We start from the raw sequence: 21,668 nt of genomic DNA on the forward strand, positions 1-21,668 counted from the left end.
TTAAGACCATGTACTTCTCACAAAAAAATCTATTAAGATCAATTATTAACTTAAAGTCTTTCTATATATTTTGTAAGCTATAACCCACTAAGTGAATAATGTATGAGAAAAAAGGACACATATATAACTGACTAAATGTGACTGAAGCTTAAGTCTAGCTGGCATGTCAGGCCCAGGCAAAAATTAGTAAAGTCATGGGACTCTTGGAATAAACCTAAAATAGACTTCTTAGCTTCTTCCAACATGCAGGCTCCAAATTTCATCTTCTATAGTCTTACCTTGAAGTTCTTGATTACTAAATAATTGGTTTTGCTTTATATCTTAATGCTTTTCAGCTACCAAGTTACAGATGCTATTATACCAAGTTACAGACACCAACCTGACTTCCCTGGGCAGGTGACCTCACCAATGTGTCCTGGAGCCCTGCCTCTCCAGAGTCCTGCCTAAGTAGGGAAACATAGAAACAGGCTTGGGTATGGGCCAACCTGTCAACACCCATCTGCAGTGGAGAAGCAATGATAGAAGTGAAACCTCCCACTTCTGCACTCCATAAAGATCTTTGGTCCATACTCCCTTTAGGGAAGCTTCAGGAAAGCTTCCAATGGAGGAGGTGGGAGTGGATTTCTGGTGGTGGAAATTGTATCACTCTTATCCCACAATCTTGTCGATCATTATTAAATCACTATTAAAAAAAAGGAAGGAAAGAGAAACTGGTCCCCATTCTCTACTATTTCATGCCAGTCTCTTGTATCTTATTCTACTTTTTATCCAAAATAAGCATAAGAGTTATTTATACTGTTATTATCCAAAATAAAAGTTAGTTATTTATACAAGTGATATCATCACTTTAGGAATCTCAGAAAAATATTATGTATTATACTATTAGTAGCTCCAGGAATAACCTATGGATGTAAGAATTAATCACTCCAGGCATGAAGGATTCCCAGTACTGTTTACAGTTGCACTGGCTCAATTTCACCACAAGGGTGCAGTGAAGTAGCAGTTTACCAGGATGAACATCAAGAGTTAAAAAAAAAAAAAAATTTCCTCGGAAAGATGAATTCCCTTTCAAGGACTTTATCTTTTTATTTAAACTGTACTGTTCAATATATAAGTTCTTATTTACCAGGTTTGTTGAATTTCAAACTAGCTTAGGTGAACTCTTAAGTCTTTTCATCACCTCAACAACCAAAAAAAGATGTTTTCAATGTAAAATGTTTGCACACTACTATTCCGCTTGTGATACCTCCATAGATTACTGAGAGATACATTTTGAAGAAGGAGAGCACAATATTCTTCAGTTTTAGTATCTTTTTGAGAGAGAGATGGAGAGGCATAGAGAGTGAAAGAGCCTACAGTATAGCAGCTTCCTTCAATGTGGTGGTGGCTAGGCTGTCTTGCTCATGGCAAAGCAGCACATTGGGCAAGTGAGATTAACTCTAATTTGCCTGATACTATCTTTCATCCAGAGATGCCTCATACTCTTTTTCTTTTCTTTTTTTGGGAGGTCTATATAATGACTTTTAGATATCAAAACAGCAGGGGACTGGTCTAACAAAAATTTTAAAAGCTTTACATGGTTTTTATTTGAAATGTTTACATTTAATGGCAATTTAGAATATTCATAGATTACCTAGATAGAAACTAAATACATAATTGGATGATATATGGGCATGTCTGATATACAAAATAAAGCAACGGTTAGAAGAGTAATGTGTTTATATCTTGTCTCCTGCATGGCAGGCTTTACGGAGCATAAAGACTTGTCTGGAGGGGGTCGGGCTGTAGCACATCTGGTTAAGCACACATGGTGCAAAGCGCAAGGACCAGTGTGAGGATCACAGTTCCAGCCTCCTGCTCCCCACCTGCAGGGGAATTCCTTCACAGGCAGTGAAGCAGGTCTGCAGGTGTCTATCTCTCTCTCCCCTCTGTCTTCCTCCTTTCTCTATTTCTCTCTATCCTATCTAACAATGATGACATCGATAACAACAACAACAAACAAAAAAAATACAAGGGCAACAAAAGGGAAAATAAAATTTTTTAAAATTAAAAAAAAACTTGGCAGGAGAAACAAATGGAACCATCTGCATTCTTTTTTATTTTTTAAATCTCAAGAGTTTCAAATTTCACATATGTAAGCCCTGTCCAATGTAAACATGATACGTAGTTTTTACAATCCTGACATGAGACCCTTCTTTCATCATTTTTGTATAGAGAAACATAGTAAAATTATTTAGTTGGTATCAGAAAGGCAAGGACTTCAAAAACATACGGAGAATTTATTCCTTCAACAAGTACTTATTGGAGCCAGACTGTGGTGCACCTGTTTAAGTGCAAATGTTACAATGCATATGGAAGCAGCTTCAAGCCCCTTGAAGGAGGAAAACATGAGTTGTAAAGCAGTGCTATAGGTCTCTCCCTCCCCCTCCCTTGCCTCTCTCCCCCTTTCCTCTCAATTTCTCTCCTACCAAATAATGAATAATTAAAAATAAATTAAATGAGTACTTACTACTAATTATCAGTGAAATACAAATAAAGACAACTATGAGATAACATTAGTATACTTGTGAGAATGTCATATGCTAGAAAAGATACAAACAACTAGTGTTTGAGAGGATGTGGGAGACAAATAACACTTCTATACTGCTGATTGGTCCAGTCTGTTGAAAACAATTTGGAGACTTCTCAGAACACTAGAAATGGACCTACCCTATGACACAGCAATTTCTCTCCTGGGTATATATCCAAAGGAAGTAAATACACCCAACTGAAAAAAAAAAATCTATATATAGCTATGTTCATAACAGCACAATTTATAATAGCCCAAACGTGGAAGCAACCTAGATGCCCAAAAACAGATGAGTGAGTAAGAAAGTTGTGGAACATAAACACTATGAAATACTATTCAACAGTTAAAAATGAAGAAATTATTTCCTTTGCCTCATCTTGGGATGGAGCCTGAAGGAATCATCTTAAGTAGAGAAGGCAAAAAGAGGGACAAACATCAGATGACTGCACTCATAGGTTAAAAAAAAAAAAAAAAAAAAAAAAAAAACACATTAGCAAGGAGGGAAAAAATGGGGAAAGAGACCATTGTAGTAATGCTCAGGAAGCTTCCCCAAAAGGTAGAGATTGGGGCTTGAAGTTGGTTCCTTCTACGTGACAGTGCAGAAGCTCTACTGAGAGCCACACACTGTGGTCGCTGATGGCACATTTATGTAGAACTCTACATCTGAGATGGTACAATATTACACACATTATTACACACCAATGTTACACACCAATGTTAAATAAGTTTTATTTATTTGTCCCTAGGAAAAAAAGGTCTATTCATATTAAAATTAAATTTTGAAAGAACCAACTCTTATTTATTTTTTTTAGAAAATTAATTTGAAATTGACAGTACTTGTGCTTTGGAAAAAAGGATATGAAATTTTGAAATTCTCATAGACTTCACCTAGTAGGAGTACTCCTAAGCAAGGGAACTCAAGTTTCATTTCATATTTTCCTCTAATCCAATGAAAACTTTGGGTAAATTTCATACATTTGACTTCTAGGGTTCTACAAGATGCTCATAAACCTATATGGTTCACATTATACAACCTTAGAGCCTACGAAAAGTTACTATGGTGTTAATCTCCCAAAATAGATGTATAAGGGCAGACAGAGGAACTTATTATATCCGTACTTATAGTAGGAGCTATGATAGATTGATTCTATTTTTCTGTCAGTCCTTCTACATTGAACAGTATTAAATAAATAAAGGAGAGATATTATTTTGAAAATTGGTATTTACTAACCATGCTAAATATATCGATTTACCTATTTTACCACTCACTATTTCCTCCCACTGAACAGGAGGAGAAAACAAAGTGACACAGGGAGGAGCACATCGGGTTAAGCACATGTGATGCAAAGCTCAAGGACCAGCATAAAGAGCCCAGTCCCAGCCCCTGGCTCCACACCTGCAGGGGAGTCACTTCACAGGCAGTGAAGCAGGTCTGCAGGTGTCTATCTTTCTCTCCCCCTCTGTCTTCCCCTCCTCTCTCCATTTCTCTCTGTCCTATTCAACAACGAACAACATCAACAACAACAATAATAACCATAACAAGGCTACAACAACAAGGGCAACAAAGTGGGGGGTGGGGTGGAATGGCCTCCAGGAGCAGTGGATTCATGGTGCAGGCACTGAGCCCCAGCAATAACCCTGGAGGCAAAGAAAAAAAAAAGTGATACAGGAAGTGCTGGAGTTTGTCTGGCTTCTTGCCTATTTTCTTTCATTATGGCTTACATGCTCCACTGTGAATTAAATGAGTGTGATTACTGGCAGCTCTGTATGAGTAGTGCATGTAAGTGTATGTATCACACTACAGTGATGTGCTCTGTGTATAATACACATACATATGCAGACTGTTCTTTACAGAAAACACAGATGTTCTTCCTTTAGGTCCTAGAATTTCCACCAATTACTCTTATTTTTACATGTAGTAAGAAAGGACTTAGAAACTGAACCTTTGGTGAAGTCAAGAAACTAAAATTTCTCAATTTAAGAGACATTTCTGAAAATGTATCTGTGCTTAATCTACAATACAAGTGATAATAGTCACTAAGAGTGATAAATTTCCTAGAGTTCAGACTGCTGCTGAAAAGAGTCAAGAACTGAAAGACAACCACCTGTATTATTTTCTTAATCCTTATTTATTGGATAGAGACAGCCAAAAATCAAGAGGGAAGGGGGAGATTGAGAGGAGAGGACTAGATAGATACCTGCAGCTCTGTGTCACCACTCACAAAGCTTCCCTACTGCAGGTGGAGTTTGGGGCCCCAAACCCAGATCCTTGTGCAGTGTTAACATGTGCACTCAACCATGTGCGCTAGCACCTGGCCCCTACAACCTGTATTATAGTTTTAAAAATGTTACATCACGGGGTCAGGCGGTAGTACATCAGTTTTAGTGCAGGTGGCACAAAGCACAGGACCAGCATAAGGATCCCAGTTTGAGCCCCTGTCTCCCCACCTGTCTTCCACTCCTCTCTCCTTATCTTTCTGTCCTATCCAACGACAACATCAACAACAATAATAATTACAACAACAATAAAACAACAAGGGAACAAAAGGGAAAATAAAATAAAATGAAATGTGTCACATCACTAGTTTTGAAGTGACCTTCCAAATTGCCAAGAAAATATACATTGAAACTTCAGTATAAAACATTTTAATTTCAAATATATATATATAACACTTGAGCAATCCAAACCTTATCTGTAACTCTGTTAACGCAGATAGTCAAGAATTAAAATCAGAAAACTGTTAGTACACCAGTAACAACTAATATATCTCCAAAAGAAAAGTGCAGAAAACAGGGGAGGAAAAAGAAAGAAAAAGAAACAAAAGCATTACAATTAATGGGGAAAAAAGCATGTCAGCCTTTACAATTCCTAAAATGTGTCATTTTATGTGGATTTTTCAAAAAAGCTTATAAAACAGCATATATACCCTTCATTGTATCAATCATCATATCATACTGCCAGAAAATTTAAATTGTATAATGCCTAGATATTTCAAGGAATGATATACTGCAGATAGGTAAAAACAAACAGCATTCAGTTAATTCAATATTAAAGAATACCCATTTCCTGCAGAGTGGAAACATAGACTTGCAAAATAAAAAAGGGCGAAGTATATATAATGACCATTAAATCTATTGATAGTATTATTAAAACAAATATGACATGTTTAATGATTAGTTGTATCAGTATGGTTTCTTGGCCAAGTTGAAGAAGAGAGAAAAAAGTCAACAAGCATAATAATCACACATGCTCTTTGAGCAAATGTGTTAGAAATAGAAAAAAAATTTCAACTTAATGTGAAATGTAATTGCAATAAGGATCTAGCAAATTCTACCAATGACTAGTTGATTCTAGCATTAGTATGGAGAACTTAACTCTCACTCAATAGTCTAGGGGCTTTTGTAGCACAAAACCACTCCCTTAAAATTGGATTTAATTTTATGTCCCACTAACCGAACATTTATATTGTGTTATATTATCTTTTAACATTACTCTTAAATTCACTGTAGTGTAATGTGCTGTGTTTTGCTGTTTTTACTGTGTGTGTGTGTGTGTGTGTGTGTGTGTGTGTGTGTGTGCGTGTGTGTGTTCTACAATGGATTATTATTTCACAAAATAGAAAGATTTCTAATTAGGGTTCAAAAATATCAGAAGGCAAAAAGCTTGGGCTGGAAAGAAACTTCATGATTCATATTAGGAGTGAAAAAAAAATAGTGCTTGGGAATGTCCAGGAATCTTCTAACAAGAGATTGTCAAGAGGGTATGGGTGTGTGAAACAGGATCAAGGGGAACACATACACAGTACTAAGAGGCAAAGACAACTTAAAAAGCCTTCTTAAAAAGGAGAATGGACAATGCTACAGATGTTGTTTATACTTTTAAAGTTGTTATCTCTACCTGCAAAATGTAGAAAACACCTTCATACTGCTGATGCATGCTTCTATGTTTTAGAAACATCGTTAGCTATTTATTGAATGTGATTAGCATGAAGAGTGACAAGCCATGAAATTCTGTAGACTTTATTTAAGGAAACGGGGAAAGATTAGGTCTGTGACACTGATTTCTGTATTCTCTTCAATTAGTGTTCTAAAATGTATTTCCAAGAAAAATTGCTTTTGGCACCTAAATAGATTTGACTGTTATATACCACCTACAATGAAGTCTTTTGAGTTTGTTTTTTTTCTTTAGTACTGTTGAACTTATATATACCTTAAAAAGTCATATCAACATCAAGTAGCTTTTATTTCATAAAAATGAATCATCATAAGAGTACATGATTAGTGATATTAGTAGATCAATATATGTATTTTCTTATTAATATCTAAAGGTATAAACTTGCTTAGGAGACAGGCATATATTAGTCCACATAAAAATTATCTTAAGCTAAGTCACTGTCATTAGTTATAATAAAAATGTTTCCTGAGATATATCAGCCAAAAGGAAGTTTATGTGGCAGAATTATGTAAGGAAACTCAGAACAGTGCCTGCCCACAAACCATGCAAGTTGGAAACAGCCAAGAAACAAAACCATAAAGAGAAAGAGAGCTAAATACAACATAGATTAGGGGTTATTGTGCAGCTATAAAGATTCAATATGATCCTGGAAATATAGCAAAAATAAGTTATGGAAAAGAAGCTATTTCTTATGCTCAGTAGCTAATTTTCAAACATATGTACCTGTATTTGAAACTTTGAGCATTTCACACATTTTTCTGTATCTGAAAAAAAAATGGATCCAAACTGATATTGTGTATCAAATAGCTGAAAACAGTTAATATAAAGGTAGCCAAAAGCAAAAATCAGTCAGAATTGCTTAAAAGCCTATTATTCTGATTGCTAATAAAGAATCATTGATGTACAATTTGCTCACCTTGAAAAAGATAATTTACTACTAAATTTTCCTAGAAAGGATGATGTATCTATTATTAAATGGTTTTATAATTTTTAAATAAAAATCAGATTAAAATATATAATTTAAGACCATAAGAATTTATTTTAACATTTAAGTGATATTTTTAAATTAATTACATCACATATTTTCTCTGATAATTTTGAAGGTATATATTTACATAAGGTGTCCAAGGACATTATAACAGAAAATAGCAGACAACTTCTAATAGATTACTCTGGAAAACTAATAAGCATATGACCTTTAAGATGAATGTAAGGTAACATAAGAAAAGCAAGTAATAGTTTCTTATGTGTGCTGCTATAAACTTTAAATAGGAAATACCTATCTATATTAATATATTTGAAGGTGAATAACATTAAGACAGTAATGGTAATTAAAATTTCCTATCTTCCAGTCAATAACTCATAAGAGAAATATTTTTTTCCATTTGTAGTTGACCGTAACTACAACATCGATGTACATTTTTAAAGAAAACATACTGAGAATGCTATGGCTATGCTTAAGTGGGCTTAGTGAGTCTAAACACAAATACTCAGTCACAATTAGTTTCAGTATTGATTATAACCATGATATGATCTAATTTATGTTAACGATGAACATAATCAACAGCATTTTTAACAGCCGTACATATCACATTTCAAAAAGCATGCTGTTTTTCCTTTAGGGTTTTTTCTTTTCTTTTAACTTACTGCTTTGTAAGTTCTCTTCTGTCCAGCATGTTTCCGAATCTGTTCTCCATTTGGCCCTGTTTCCACATGCATGGAATAGATAATGTCAAAGAAATCTTCAACTACAGCTACCCGTCGTAGAGACAGTTTCTCATCCACTCCTATGCCATCCTGGAAAAATGAGTGTAAAAAAAAAAAAAGAAAAAAAACCAAGATTAGTAAAAAGTATGCATTTAATAGAGTTTATGTACAGTTGACTAAAGAAAACATTTTGATAAATTGAATCAAATAATCTAGACAGAAAATGTCAAAAAAGTACATCAGTACCTCATTAATTAAATCAGAAACATGGAAAAACATACTTGGCACAACCATGCTTAGCCATAAATATTACCTTTTCAGTTTTTATAACTAGCAGTGTATTTTAAGTTATTCTAACCATACTAATCTGCATAACACTGTTACATTATTCTTTTTTAATATTTATTTTATTTATTTATTCCCTTTGTTGCCCTTGTTGTTTTTATTGTTGTAGTTATTATTGTTGTTGTTATTGATGTCGTCCTGGAGAGAGGAGGGGAAGACAGAGAGGAGGAGAGAAAGATAGACACCTGCAGACCTGCTTCACCGCCTGTGAAGTGACTACCCTGCAGGTGAGGAGCCGGGGCTCGAACCGGGATCCTTATGCTGGTCCTTGTGCTTTGCGCCACCTGCGCTTAACCTGCTGCGCTACAGCCCGACTCCCCACTGTTACATTATTCTAAAAACCTTTTTGGACTGAGAAAGTGCATTTCAATAATTTTGCTCTCAAAACTGCTTCGCTCATCCAGTAAAAATCTATTGAAATTCTACTAGAAGAATAGAAGAAATATGGAATTTCTATTCTTTTTTTTTTTTAATTTTTTATTTAAGAAAGGATTAGTGAACAAAAGCATAAGGTAGGAGGGGTACAACTCCACACAATTCCCAACACCCAATCCCCATAACCCACCCCCTCCCCTGATAGCTTTCCCACCCAGGGTCGTTGAGGGATGCAGAAGGTAGAAGGTCTGGCTTCTGTAATTGCTTCCCCGCTGAACATGGGCGTTGACTGGTCGGTCCATACCTCCAGTCTGCCTCTCTCTTTCCCTAGTAGGGTGTGACTCTGGGGAAGCTGAGCTCCAGGACACATTGGTGGGGTCTTCAATCCAGGGAAGCCTAGCCAGCATCCTGGTGGCATCTGGAACCATTGCCGACGATGCGGTCAGAGCGCTTGCTGTCAGCAACTTCTCAGGCCGCCATCTTCCGGAATTTCTATTCTTAAAGCATCATATAATCCAGGAAAAGAAATACATATATTATGCCAATTGTGTTAGACCAGAGCACAATGTGTGCTAAAGTCTGAATATGAGATCGCGAGGTGTCATCTGAGTGTAAATGTTAGATACTCCACTCAGAAGTTGTGCATTTTTTTTGTAAATCCTTTATATCTCTTTCAGTTTTCTCAAATTACAAGTCTGCTTTTATTTCTGGATTTTCTTTTTCATTCAAGACTGAAACTGAGAGTGTCCTTCAATGTGGTATGGGCCAAGTTTAAACCTGGGTCATGCATAGAAAAGTAGCACACTATCCAAGTGAGTTATACTGCTGGCCCTAAATGTTAGTTTTCTCAACTGTAATATCCGCTTTACATAAGTATTGAATGAAATGAAAGAATTCATGACCATAGCCCAATGTTTAGAACAGAGTGAACACTGAGTAACTAGTAGTAACTTTTGTCATTTTAATTATCATAATAAAAATGTAAGCAAAGGACTATCTACACTTAGAGAATAGATTAACACCTCTTAGTGAAGTAGCATCTTTGGAGAAATAGGACTTAACATAAGTGGAAATTCAAGCTGGGGATAAATCAGGTACTGGGAAGTATAGAAAAGAGACAATGGCCATTAAAAGTAAGAGAGGTTTTGTTCTGCTTTATTTCTTAATATTTTAAATTTCCTTATTAGGGAATTAATGTTTTACATTCAACTGTAAATACAATAGTTTCTACATGCATTCTGCTTTACTTCTTAATGCTCTTTTAGCCACCAAGTTGCAGATGCTACTATGATGCCAACCTGACTTCCCTGGGCAGATGACCTCACCAATGAATCCTAGAACCCCACCTCTCTAGAACCCTGCCCCACGAGGGAAAGATAGAAGCAGACTGGGGATATGGATCAACCTGCCAACGCCCATGTCCAGTGGAGAAGCAATTACAAAAGCCAGACCTTCTACCTTCTGCACCCCATGATGATCCTGAATCCATACTTCCAGAAGAATATAGAATAGGAAAGCTATCAAGGGAGAGGATGCAATAGGGAACTCTGGTGGTGGGAATTATATGGAAATGTACCTCTCTTATCCTCTGGTTTTGTCAATATTTCCATTTTAAAAATAAAAATTATATAAATTTTAAAAAAGACTAGTAAATCTTCCAATAGAGGGGATGGGGTATGGACCTCTGGTGGTGGGAATGTGTGGAAGGAACTGTACTTATCTTATCCTACGGCCTTGTCAATCATTATTAAATCAATAAAAAACAAAAGGCACACTGTCCTCTTATTCATCTTATCTAACAGTTTTGCAATATTCTGTTGAGTATATATCCCACTGCTTGTTTATCCAGTCAGCTACTGAGAGGTACTTAAGGTTCATTCAATATTTTGGATATTTTGATATTCTCTATTTTGGATAGTGCCGTTATGAATGTATGGGCTCAAATGTTTCCCCAATGATCCCTCAGCTTCATCCTGCCTCCTTCACTCCAGAGTCCTTGACTTTGCTGTAACAGACCATACTTAGTCTACATTTCACCCTGTGCCTTTCCTTTCTTTCCTTATTTCTTCAATTCTACCTATAAATAAGTTCATCTAGTATCCATCTTCCTTCTTCAAGCTTATCTCACCTAATGTAATTCCTTGAATTTCTATACAAGATGTTGCAAAAAAAAAAAAGGAAAATTTAACTTTTTACAATTTGTGTCAATTTATTGAAACTCATCTTACGCCCTGAGATAGAGCCCAATAATGAAGTCTTCTGTTACTACTATCTGCATTATTCTATGTATGTCTGGCAGTTTTGTTTGTATTCATTCATTTTTCAATGTTTCACTATAGAAATAATAGTTTACAAGATGGTTGTCACATGGGTACAATTTCTGATGCTTCACTGGGAGGCATCTGCATACCAATCCCAATCCCAATCCCACTGTCCTCTCCACCCCCAGCCCCTTTGTCACAGCAAGTCCCTGGACTCACTGCAACAGAGGAGGCCTAGTTCACATTTCACTGTTTTTTGCCTTTCCCTCCTTTTTTATCTTAAGGTTTCACTTATAATTAAGATCTCCTGGTACGCGTTCTTCTTGTCATTGCTTTATGCTGACTTTTTCCGATAGAAAGAAACAGAGATAGAGAAACAGAGAAATATATCACAGCACAATAGCTTTCATCAGTGTGGTGAGGGTGGACTCAAACCTGAGTTAAGCATATGACAAAGCAAGCAAACTATATATATGAGCTATCTTTCTGACCTCACTGTTCTTATTTATTTTTTTAAGAGTTTAAATTTTTTCTTCTTATTATTATTTACTTATAAAAAGGAAACACTGACAAAACCAAAGGATAAGAGGGGTACAACTCCACACAATTCTCACCACCAGAACTCCTTATCCCATCCCCTCCCTTGACAGCTTTCCTATTCTTTATCCCTCTGGGAGTGTGGACCCAAGGTCATTGTGGGATGCAGAAGGTGGAAGGTCTGGCTTCTGTAATTGCTTCCCCGCTGAATATGGGCATTGACCAGTGAGAAAGTAGTGACATAAGAAGTTGGAAAATGTTCTAAATAAATGGGAAAAGATCCTGTGTTTCAGATGAGTGGCTGAGCAAGCTGTGGTATATATATATATATATATATGTGTGTGTGTGTGTGTATACATATATATGTATATATATACATATACATATACACACACAGTGGACTACTACTCAGCTATAAAAAATGGTGACTTCACCATTTTCAGCCGATCTTGGATGGACCTTGAAAAATTCATGTTAAGTGAAATAAGTCAGAAACAGAAGGATGAATATGGGATGATCTCACTCTCAGGCAGAAGTTGAAAAACAAGATCAGAAAAGAAAACACAAATATAACCTGAACTGGAATTGGCATATTGCACGAAAGTAAAAGACTCTGGGGTGAGGGGGTGGGCAGACTCTGGGGTGGGTAGGTGGGGAGAATACAGATCCAAGAAGGATGATAGAGGACCTAGCGGGGGTTGTATTGTTATATGGAAAACTGGGAAATGTTATGCATGTACAAACTATTGTATTTAATGTTGAATGTAAAACATTAATTCCCCAATAAAGAAGTTAAAAAAAAAGATCCTATGTTTCTCAATCAGAAGGCTAATACAGTAGCAATATCAAAAAGAATTACAGTCAGCTTAAGTCCTTTTGAAATATTGGATAGCTTTTTTTTTCTGAAAAATTGTGAAGTTAACATTCAAATTCACATAAAAATAAGATACTGAGGAGGGGGAAACAATCTAAGGAAGAAATTGTTGTCCGGGAGGTGGCGCAGTGGCTAAGGCATCGGACTCTCAAGCATGAGGTCCTGAGTTCAATCCCCAGCAGCACATGTACCAGAGTGATGTCTGGTTCTTTCTCTCCTATCATTTCTCATGAATCAATAAATAAAATTAAAAAAAGGAATCTCAAGTTCTCATACTTCTTAATTTCAAAACTACTATAAATCTAATTAAGATAGTAATAAAGAGGAAAGAGTAGTAACATAGTGGATGTATGCATGAATAGGACAGAAATGAGACTTAAGAGATAAACGTTTACATTTATTTTTAGTTCAATTTTTACAGAGTATAAGGACTGCATGGAGAAAGGTTTTTTGTTGTTATTGCTCTTTGTTTTTTTCAGAAATGGTACTTGTATACCTCACAACCAAAAGGAAAAAAGTAGAATTCCCACTACCTACAATAAATGAAAATAAAATGACAATGGACCATACCTCTAAATATAGGAACTCAAATCTAAAATTCATTTTTATATTTTATGACTTGTACTTCTGTATGGTATTTTGATCTTTCCTTTGCATTTTATCTTTCCAACATGAATTAAATTTCATTTTCTATAATTTTAAAACCATCTCTAGTGAGATATAATTTGCATGCCCTAAAATTCATTTTACTTGACTATTTTAAGTTCTTTGCTTTCTTGGATGGTATACTTAGGTCTATTTCCCATTCAACTGCTAAATAGTTTTCGGTTTTAAAAAAGCACACTGAGCCTATAAGACTAATTATAAGGAGAATGAAATAACACTTATTAGCTCCCTGTAAAACCTAAAATTCTTATAAACAAATATATAATATAATTTTTTTTCAGGTTTCAGGAAGACAAAGCTCCCTTAGTCATGATATCAAAAGTAAAATCAACGAAATTTTACAAACTGAACTACACCATCAAAACTAGGATGTCTTATGTTGAAAATTATACAAGTCAAATAAAAACACACAGAATAGGAGGAAAATAGTGAAAGATGATATATCCAAGACACTTAAACACAATTAAGTAGCAGATAACAAAGTAATACAACTTAAAATTTGATAATGCAGAAGAGAGCTAGAGGCACCATACTTTTTCACCTGAAACTATATAGCAAAACCATAAGATCTGAATTGCACTGTACTGGCAAAGAAAGAGATACATATGGCAATGGAATAGTCTAGAAACAAACCAATGCATATACGGTCAATTTATTTACAACAAAAGAGTTAAGATTATGCAATATGAAGAAGAATGTCTCTTCACTACTAAATGGTGCTGATAAAAACAAAGCAGGCAAGATAGCTCACCTGGATAGTGCACCCTCTTTGCCATACTTACGACCCAGGCTCAAGCCAGGCTTCACTCAGGAGGGTATTTGGGTACAATGGTTCCTTTTCCTCTCTCTGTCTCTGTTTCTATCTAAAGAGGCTGGCTTGAAGCTATGAAGCTTCAACGATGAGCAGAAATGAAATATGGACATCCACATGCAAAGAATGTAATTTGACAACTACAGCATACACAAAATGGATTAAAAGTTTTAGCATAAGACTTGACACACAGGGTCATGTGGTGGCACACCTGGTTGAGCGCACACGTGTTACAGTGTGCAAGGACCCAGGTTCAAGCCCCCAGTCCCCACCTGCAGGGGGAAAGCTTTGTGAGTGGTAAAGCATGGCTGCAGGTGTCTCTCTGTCTCCCTCTCTTCTATCACCCCCTTCCCTTTCGACTTCTGGCTGTCTCTATCCAACAAATAAAGGTTAACAACAACAACAAAAAAGACTTGATACACATGACCCCTATTTAAAAAACAGCAAACTCCTTGATAATGATCTTGGTAATTCTTTTAGTATTAATACAAATATCTATGGAAGAACAAGCAAAGGATAAGTAGAACTCCATCAAGATAAAATATTTCTGCCCAAAAACAAATAATCAACAAAATGAAAAAAAAAGTATACTAATATGTGTGAAAGTATTCATGAAGCACATGCATGATTAAGGGTTAGTATTCAATGTATATAAGAACTCAGTAACAAAAGAAAGAAAACAATTTTACAAACAAATAAAACAGATTTTTCCAAAGAATACAGATTGTTAGTAAGTACATTAATGAGTATTCAACATCACTAATCACTAGGGAAATGCAAGTAAGAGCCACAGAGAGTTATTATCTCATATGTTAGAATAAGTTTTTATCAAAAAAGGAATGTAAATGTTTGCGAAATTAAGAGATGTATAATGTTGGTGGAATGTCATTTGATGCAATTACAATGAACAACATTATCAAGTCTATACAGGACTACTTTATAAATCAGCTACTCTCCTTGGGTATTTACCTAAAAAAAAAATAAATAACTGAAAAGAATAAGTCATGCTCATGTTCTTTACAGGATTATCTACAGTATCAAGACAGAAACAACCTGCATGTTCACTGATAACCATGGATACAGGTTATATAGTATGTATAAGATAACCATGGATACAGGTTATATGGTATGTATGTACAGGTGGATACAGAAAATATGGTATGTATAAGACAGTGTAATATTTAGCCATGTAAGTAATTAAATCTTGACATTGAGAACATTATACTAAATGAAAAAACAGAATAAAATAAATATCATATTATGTAAATTATATAGTTAGGGGAAAAAGAAAACAAATTAATTCCTACATAGAGTAAATTAATGGTTATCAGAAGCAGAGAGTAGGTTTTGGATGATATAAAGGTATAATAGGTACACAAAGCCATTTATAAAATAAGTAAGTCTGTGCAGTGCTATGCCTCTAGATAATAATACTGCATTTTTATAGTTGAAAGTTTGTTGTTTTCGACGGGTTATGTTGTTTTCGCAGGGCTGGCTTCACGGGTGGGTTAACAGACGACCAGGGACTCATGGCTGAGCTGTAGGCAGTATCTCTTTATTCATGCAGGATGCAGCACAATCTAAGACGAGCTAAGCTAAACTCAAATACTCTAAAACTCACAATGTTGTCTTTATATATACTTGCCAAGTAGGGTGGAAACAGGATGTGACATAGAGAGGGGGGGAGAGAAAAGTGACTGGTGAAAATCAGAGTGTGACAAGGAGGGGTCAGAGCAGGTGAGAATCCTATCACTGAACCACCAATGCCCTGGAGGGAGGGTGGTACTTGTTAACAGTGGTTATGTAAATAGAATGCAGTGGTTATGTAAATATAACAGTGTAAATAGAATAGTGGTAAGCAGGGGGGATTTAAACCAAATGAAACAGAAGGGTTCTCATGCATACCAACAAAAATTCATAAAAGATAATCATAAGTTTTCGTCACAATAAAAGAAATTGTGTTCAGGGGAGATAACATAATGGCTATGAAGAAAGACTATCATGCCTGGTACTCTAAGGTTCCAGGTTCAATTCCCAGTACTGCCATATGCCAAAGCTGATCAGTGCCTTGGTATCTCTCTCTCTTTCTCTCTCTCTTTCTCTCTCTCTCTCTCTCTCAGTAAAAATGAAATATTACAAAAAGAAGAAAATAAATTATAACTATGGTGATGTTAACCAGACTTATTGTGGTGATCATTTTATAATATATAAATATCAAATCATTATGTTGTAAACAAGAAAAAATTAAATAGGAAAAGATTTCAAATAGACATTTTCCCCAGATGCTTTAAAATGCTATAAATATGTAGCTACTGTAAAAGAAAAAACCTTCTAATAAAAATAATGTGATAAAAAATTAATCCTACTTGTAAACTGAGTTCAAGATATCAATTCTGTGCTCAAAAATTATTGGTTTATTTAATGTTCTAATTATTTAATGCTCTCTTTAGTAACACACTAACACACTATTTAATGCTCTTTAGTAACACACATTAAAGTGATAATAAAGGAAGACAATAGATACTCTAAAAAATGAGCCACTTTTATGTAACCTGCTGCTAGCTTACTCATTGCCAATTAATGAGATGATACATAAATATTTATGGTAATCAAATAAAATTGATAAATGTGAGAGTTACCAAGGTTAAAGACACTAACAATTATAATGGCAAAATACATAATATATATACATATATGTGTGTGTGTGTCAAAATACTAACAGAAGTTCTATATATTTCCTTTTGGTCTATCATGATCTCTATATCCTTTCCTGAGTTTCAAATTCCACTTCATCTGAAGTTTTTCAATTCCAACTATGCTATAAAATCAACAAGATCAGGTATAAAGAGGAAATCATTGGTTAATCCGTTAACACATTAAAGTGGCAACTTCTTAAAGTGGCAACTTTAAAGTGGCAACTTCCGGGAGACACAACTGAGTCCAGTCCATAGACACTGCAGAGAAGTTAGAGAGACAAAATGCACCTCTTCATAGTTACACTTTTTGTAGAAACAAGATCACTCCCAGACAATTAGAACAGCTCCAAGATAGCAAATCATCTTCACAAAAAGAAGCTGCCCCTACAGACGTGCTTAGCAAGGAAGTATCACCAATACAAACTACTGAATGACAAACATAATGAGGAGACAGAAAACACCTTCACCAAGAGGTCAAGACAAAATCTCTGAAAGTTCCAAAGTCACTGAAGTTAACCAAGCTCCTTGAAGAATTTAATACGTCAGTTCTCAATGAGCTCAGAGAAATACACCAGTAGTCAGAAACCCTAAGAACAGAGGCACAATAAAGAAATCCATGAGAAATATCAAACCTAAAAACAAAGAGCTAATTACTACAGTAGCTGAACTACTGGCCACAGTAACTGAACAGATGCCAAAGTCGCTAGACAAGAGGCCATATTGCCAGGCTGGTAAACACAAATGAGGGACTCAACAACAGGATGGCAGAGGCAGGAAAATGAATAAGTAAATTTGAGGATGAGACAGAAACAACAAAGAAAAATAGGTAAAGCATGGAGAATACAAGACAATACTAAAGATCTGTGGGGCGACATTAAGAAGAGCAACATACTCACCATTAAGTATCTCAGAAAAAGGCAAAGAGAAAGGGGAATAACACATACTGGATGAAATAATAGCTAAGAATTTCTAACTGAATAAAGGGGAAAATACACAAATCCAAGAAACATAAAGTGCCACACAAAACAAAACCAAATAGACATGTACCATGACTGACATGTAAAAGTTAAATTGACAACAGTATACACAGAAGACCCTCAAGAATTCAGTATAAAACTTAGAAATAGCTAAACAGAAAAGTAGCAAGCTACAAACTTAACATATATAAATCAGAAATATTCCGTTATGTAAATAACAAAAACAGAAGAGGAAGAAAGCAATCCTGTTTACAATAACATAAAAAGTAGATATGTAGGCATAAATTTAACAAAGGACTCTATGCTGAACACTATGAAAATAAATAGCAGAAAACAATGAAAGAAAATTATAAGAAAGTAACTATACACCAGGACTGGGTTTTAATACAGTTTGCTCAATGAATTGACTTTAGAACATGGTCTGATGGGCTTTAATCTTAAAATCTACCAAATATTTAGATGCTTAGATTCCTTTCCCAGAGATTGATTCAGCAGCTCAAAGGTCACCTGGACATGGAAGTTTTTATAGCATCTCCCATCATAATTCAAATATACATCTAATAATTAGAGAAGCAGCATGAGCTTATAGATGACTTTGGAGCAAAATTATGGGGTAGACTGAATGCATGTGGCCACAGATGTCATCCATGGAGAAATAAATTATATTTGCATATAATTTACATTGATGGGACCAATTTTCTATGGAACACAGGGACACTATTCCAAGATTTGTTGTTATCTGATTTAAAAATCAGATCAATACATTAAAGCAATGACTGTACTAGTATATAACTAGAGTTTCCTTCAATACAGAAAATATTACAAATTAAACAAGGGAGGTGGTGAGAAGAGGAGAAAGGACTGAACACTTGTGGAGAAATTCCACATTCGTTGGTGAATGCTAACATGAGGGTGGACTAAAAAATCAACAAGGAACTGGGGAAAAGGGGACTGGGTGGTGGTGCACCTGGTTGAGTGCACATGTTGTTACAAGTGTGCAACGACCTGGGTTCAAGCCCCCAGTCCCCACCTGCAGAGGGAAAGCTTCCTAAGAGTAGTGAAGCAGGGCTGCTCTGTCTATCTCCCTCCCTATCTCCTCCTTCCCATTCTATTTCTGGCTGTCTCTATCCAATAAATAAAGATAATTTTTTTTTAAAAAAATCAAAGAAAAGAGTTGGGGAGATGGTATAATGGTATAATGGTTACACAAACAATTTTGCTGACAGAGGTCCCAGCATCAATCGTAAGTCAAGAGCTGAGAAAAGTGGTACTCTGGCCTGCCCTCCACCCCCACCCTCCCTTTCTCACACACACACACACATACACACACACTAAAATGAAATTTAATGTAAAATAGAATTCAATAAGTGAACCTAAGAAGAGACATCAGAACTGAAGGCCAGGTGGTGACACCTTGTTTAGCGTGCACATTACAGATCATCAGGACTTGAGTTCAAGCACCTGGTCACCACTTACAGGCAGAAAACTTCAAGACTGGTGAAGCAGAGCTACAGGTCTCTCTCTCACTCTGTTTCCATTTTCCTCTGTTTCCCACTGTTCCTATCCAAAGTAAGTTAAAAACATTTTAAAAGAGGTTGAAAAGAAACAAGAAGAAACACTGAAAAGTCAAAAGTCAAATGAAGTGTGTGTGTATATATATATATATATAGTTGAAGCTATGGGTTGAAGGGAGGCTAGGGTGATGAGAGTTGCACTAAGCCTGCACAGGGTAAGAGCAGCCTGTAGTATAGAAGCTTCCTTTGTCCTTGAGTATAGACAACATCACAATTTACATATAGAAAGCTGGCCATAAAGACCATAAGTAACTGAGTAACTGCCTTGATCACTGGACCATGTTAGGATACAAAACTAGCGCTCCAGTGGTCAAGCAGTGACCCCTTATGGAGAGAAGGGAAATATGAAGACCAAGTATTTCAGTAGGCAGAATTCCCAGAATGTCTGACGCTCTAAATTCTCTTTCATTTTAGGAGAAGATCCTGTCATTTGATCCTCCAAGATCCAGTTCCCTCTGATATTTACAAATAAATATCTGCTAAAGTAAATTATTTTAAGAAAGCTTCAGCTGGGAAGGGAATTTTTGTTTCTATGTTTTGATTACTGGAGAAATTCACCCTAATTATATGTAAAATAATATGTTTACAAGCTAAAAGAAGAAATTTTAGAGCCAGGTGATGGCATCACCTACTGAGCACACGTTACAGCAAGCAAGGAACCAAGTTCAAGCCCCTGGTCCCTACTGAAGTGAGAAAACTTCATGATGTGTGAAGCAGTGCTTTAGATGTCTATCTCCCCTTTAACTCTTGATTTCCCTGTGGCTCAATCCAACCAATTATAAATAAAAACAAATTAAGAACTTTTAATCTATACAAATCAAGTTTTCTATAGTATATGGGCTACTCTTTTTAAAAAGGAAAGCAACATAACTTACAGAATCTTGAGAGAACAGGATGTTTGTGCAATGGGAAAAAATAACAAAGTAAAAGCTGCTTAAAGCAGAAAAGGAAAATATTTCAACCCCCAAAGATACATTACAGAATAACTTACAGAATCTTGAGAGAACAGGATGTTTGTGCAATGGGAAAAAATAACAAAGTAAAAGCTGCTTAAAGCAGAAAAGGAAAATATTTCAACCCCAAAAGATATATTTTTGTGAAAAGCAATAATATACAAAATGTTCTAATTTTATACCAGTGATTCTTTTGCAAAAAATGCCAGACAATTTCATTGTATTTCTTTCCAAAATGGCTGATTTATCCAAGAAAACAGCATTGAATTCCAAGTTTATGTTTTTTCAATGAGAAGATAATTACAATTATTTATGTAGAGTATTCATCCTTTGCAGCACAAACAAAAGTCCAAGTTACCAGCAGGCCAATCCCTGCCAGCACAAAGAAGTCTGGGAAAACAGTGCTTTGCCATATGTTCCTATGCTAGCAAATGAGCTGTGCTTGTCAGATGTTGCCTTACAGAGGGACTTTTCCCTCTGTCTCTACTCTTGAAGTACAAATAGCTTTCCATTTTGAGGTACTTATTAACCACTTGTTATCTTGGTCCATTTTACTCTATTTTTTCAAGATTTCACTGAACTATATTAGTAACCAAGAAAAAGGTACACTTAAATGTCTCTCCTTAAGAACTAATGTCTTTAATATAAATTTAATATTGATCTGAAAAGTCTAATAATTTGAACTGTTGGTTTTGGTCAATATTCTAGATAATTCTGTATTTGGATGTGACTGAGAAGTACCATGGTATCCTCTTGCATTTTTCTCCCACCTACTAGGCATAGAATTTAGTTAAAATCATGTTAAATTATCACCCAGGCCCTAACTCCTACCTTTTATTTTGTTTTGCTGAGCTGAAAACTCATAAATTCATGCATGATTTCACCTTTTTGGGCTGTTTCTGTTTTCCATTCACAACGTGAGACAGCAAGAGGGGGAAAACAACAGAACTTCCTCTTGTGGTGCTGGTATAATTAAAAGAAGCAGAACCACCTGAGTAGCCAGGCAAACACCCTCTCTGATGAGGTCTCTTGCCTGCCCAAAAGTTCCATTTTGCTTTTGGGACTCAGGACCAGAGAAAGGCAAGTAAGAGTGAGGTAGTGTTTGGTTTTGTCTTTCTTTCTTTCTTTCTTTCTTTCTTTCTTTCTTTCTTTCTTTCTTTCTTTCTTTCTTTCTTTCTTTCTTTCTTTCTTTCTTTCTCTTTCCTCCAGGGTTATTACTGGGGCTGAGTGCCAGCACTAGTTATCCACTGCTCCTGGAGGCTATTTTTTTCCCTTTTGTTGTCCTTGTTGTTGCCCTTGTTGTGGTTGTAATTGTTATTGTTGTTATAGCTGTTGTTGTTGTTGGATAGGACAGAGAGAAATTGAGAG

General features: G+C 35.6%; 1 protein-coding gene across 6 annotated transcripts in view; it reads right to left on the bottom strand.

Moving 5' to 3' along the window:
- NOL4 (nucleolar protein 4) overlaps nucleotides 1–21,668 on the bottom strand; it is a 383,971-nt gene that overhangs the window by 280,469 nt on the left and 81,834 nt on the right. For 2 of the 6 annotated variants that reach the window (XM_007520942.2, XM_016187205.2), the window contains exons 1-2: nucleotides 8,172–8,256; nucleotides 7,248–7,288 (exon numbers count right to left, since the gene is read on the bottom strand). Coding sequence is in view for 4 of the 6 variants with exons in the window: in XM_060173710.1 (XP_060029693.1) it covers nucleotides 7,248–7,310; nucleotides 8,172–8,321 (213 nt within the window). In the remaining 2 variants the exon portion in view is untranslated. Of the gene's footprint in view, nucleotides 1–7,247; nucleotides 7,311–8,171; nucleotides 8,322–19,249; nucleotides 19,328–21,668 lie in introns of those variants that run through there. The other 4 variants (XM_007520939.3, XM_007520940.3, XM_060173710.1 and 1 more) reach the window with 3 other exon arrangements.

The sequence above is a fragment of the Erinaceus europaeus genome, chromosome 15, assembly GCF_950295315.1.
Source record: "Erinaceus europaeus chromosome 15, mEriEur2.1, whole genome shotgun sequence".
Taxonomy (NCBI): Eukaryota; Metazoa; Chordata; class Mammalia; order Eulipotyphla; family Erinaceidae; genus Erinaceus; species Erinaceus europaeus.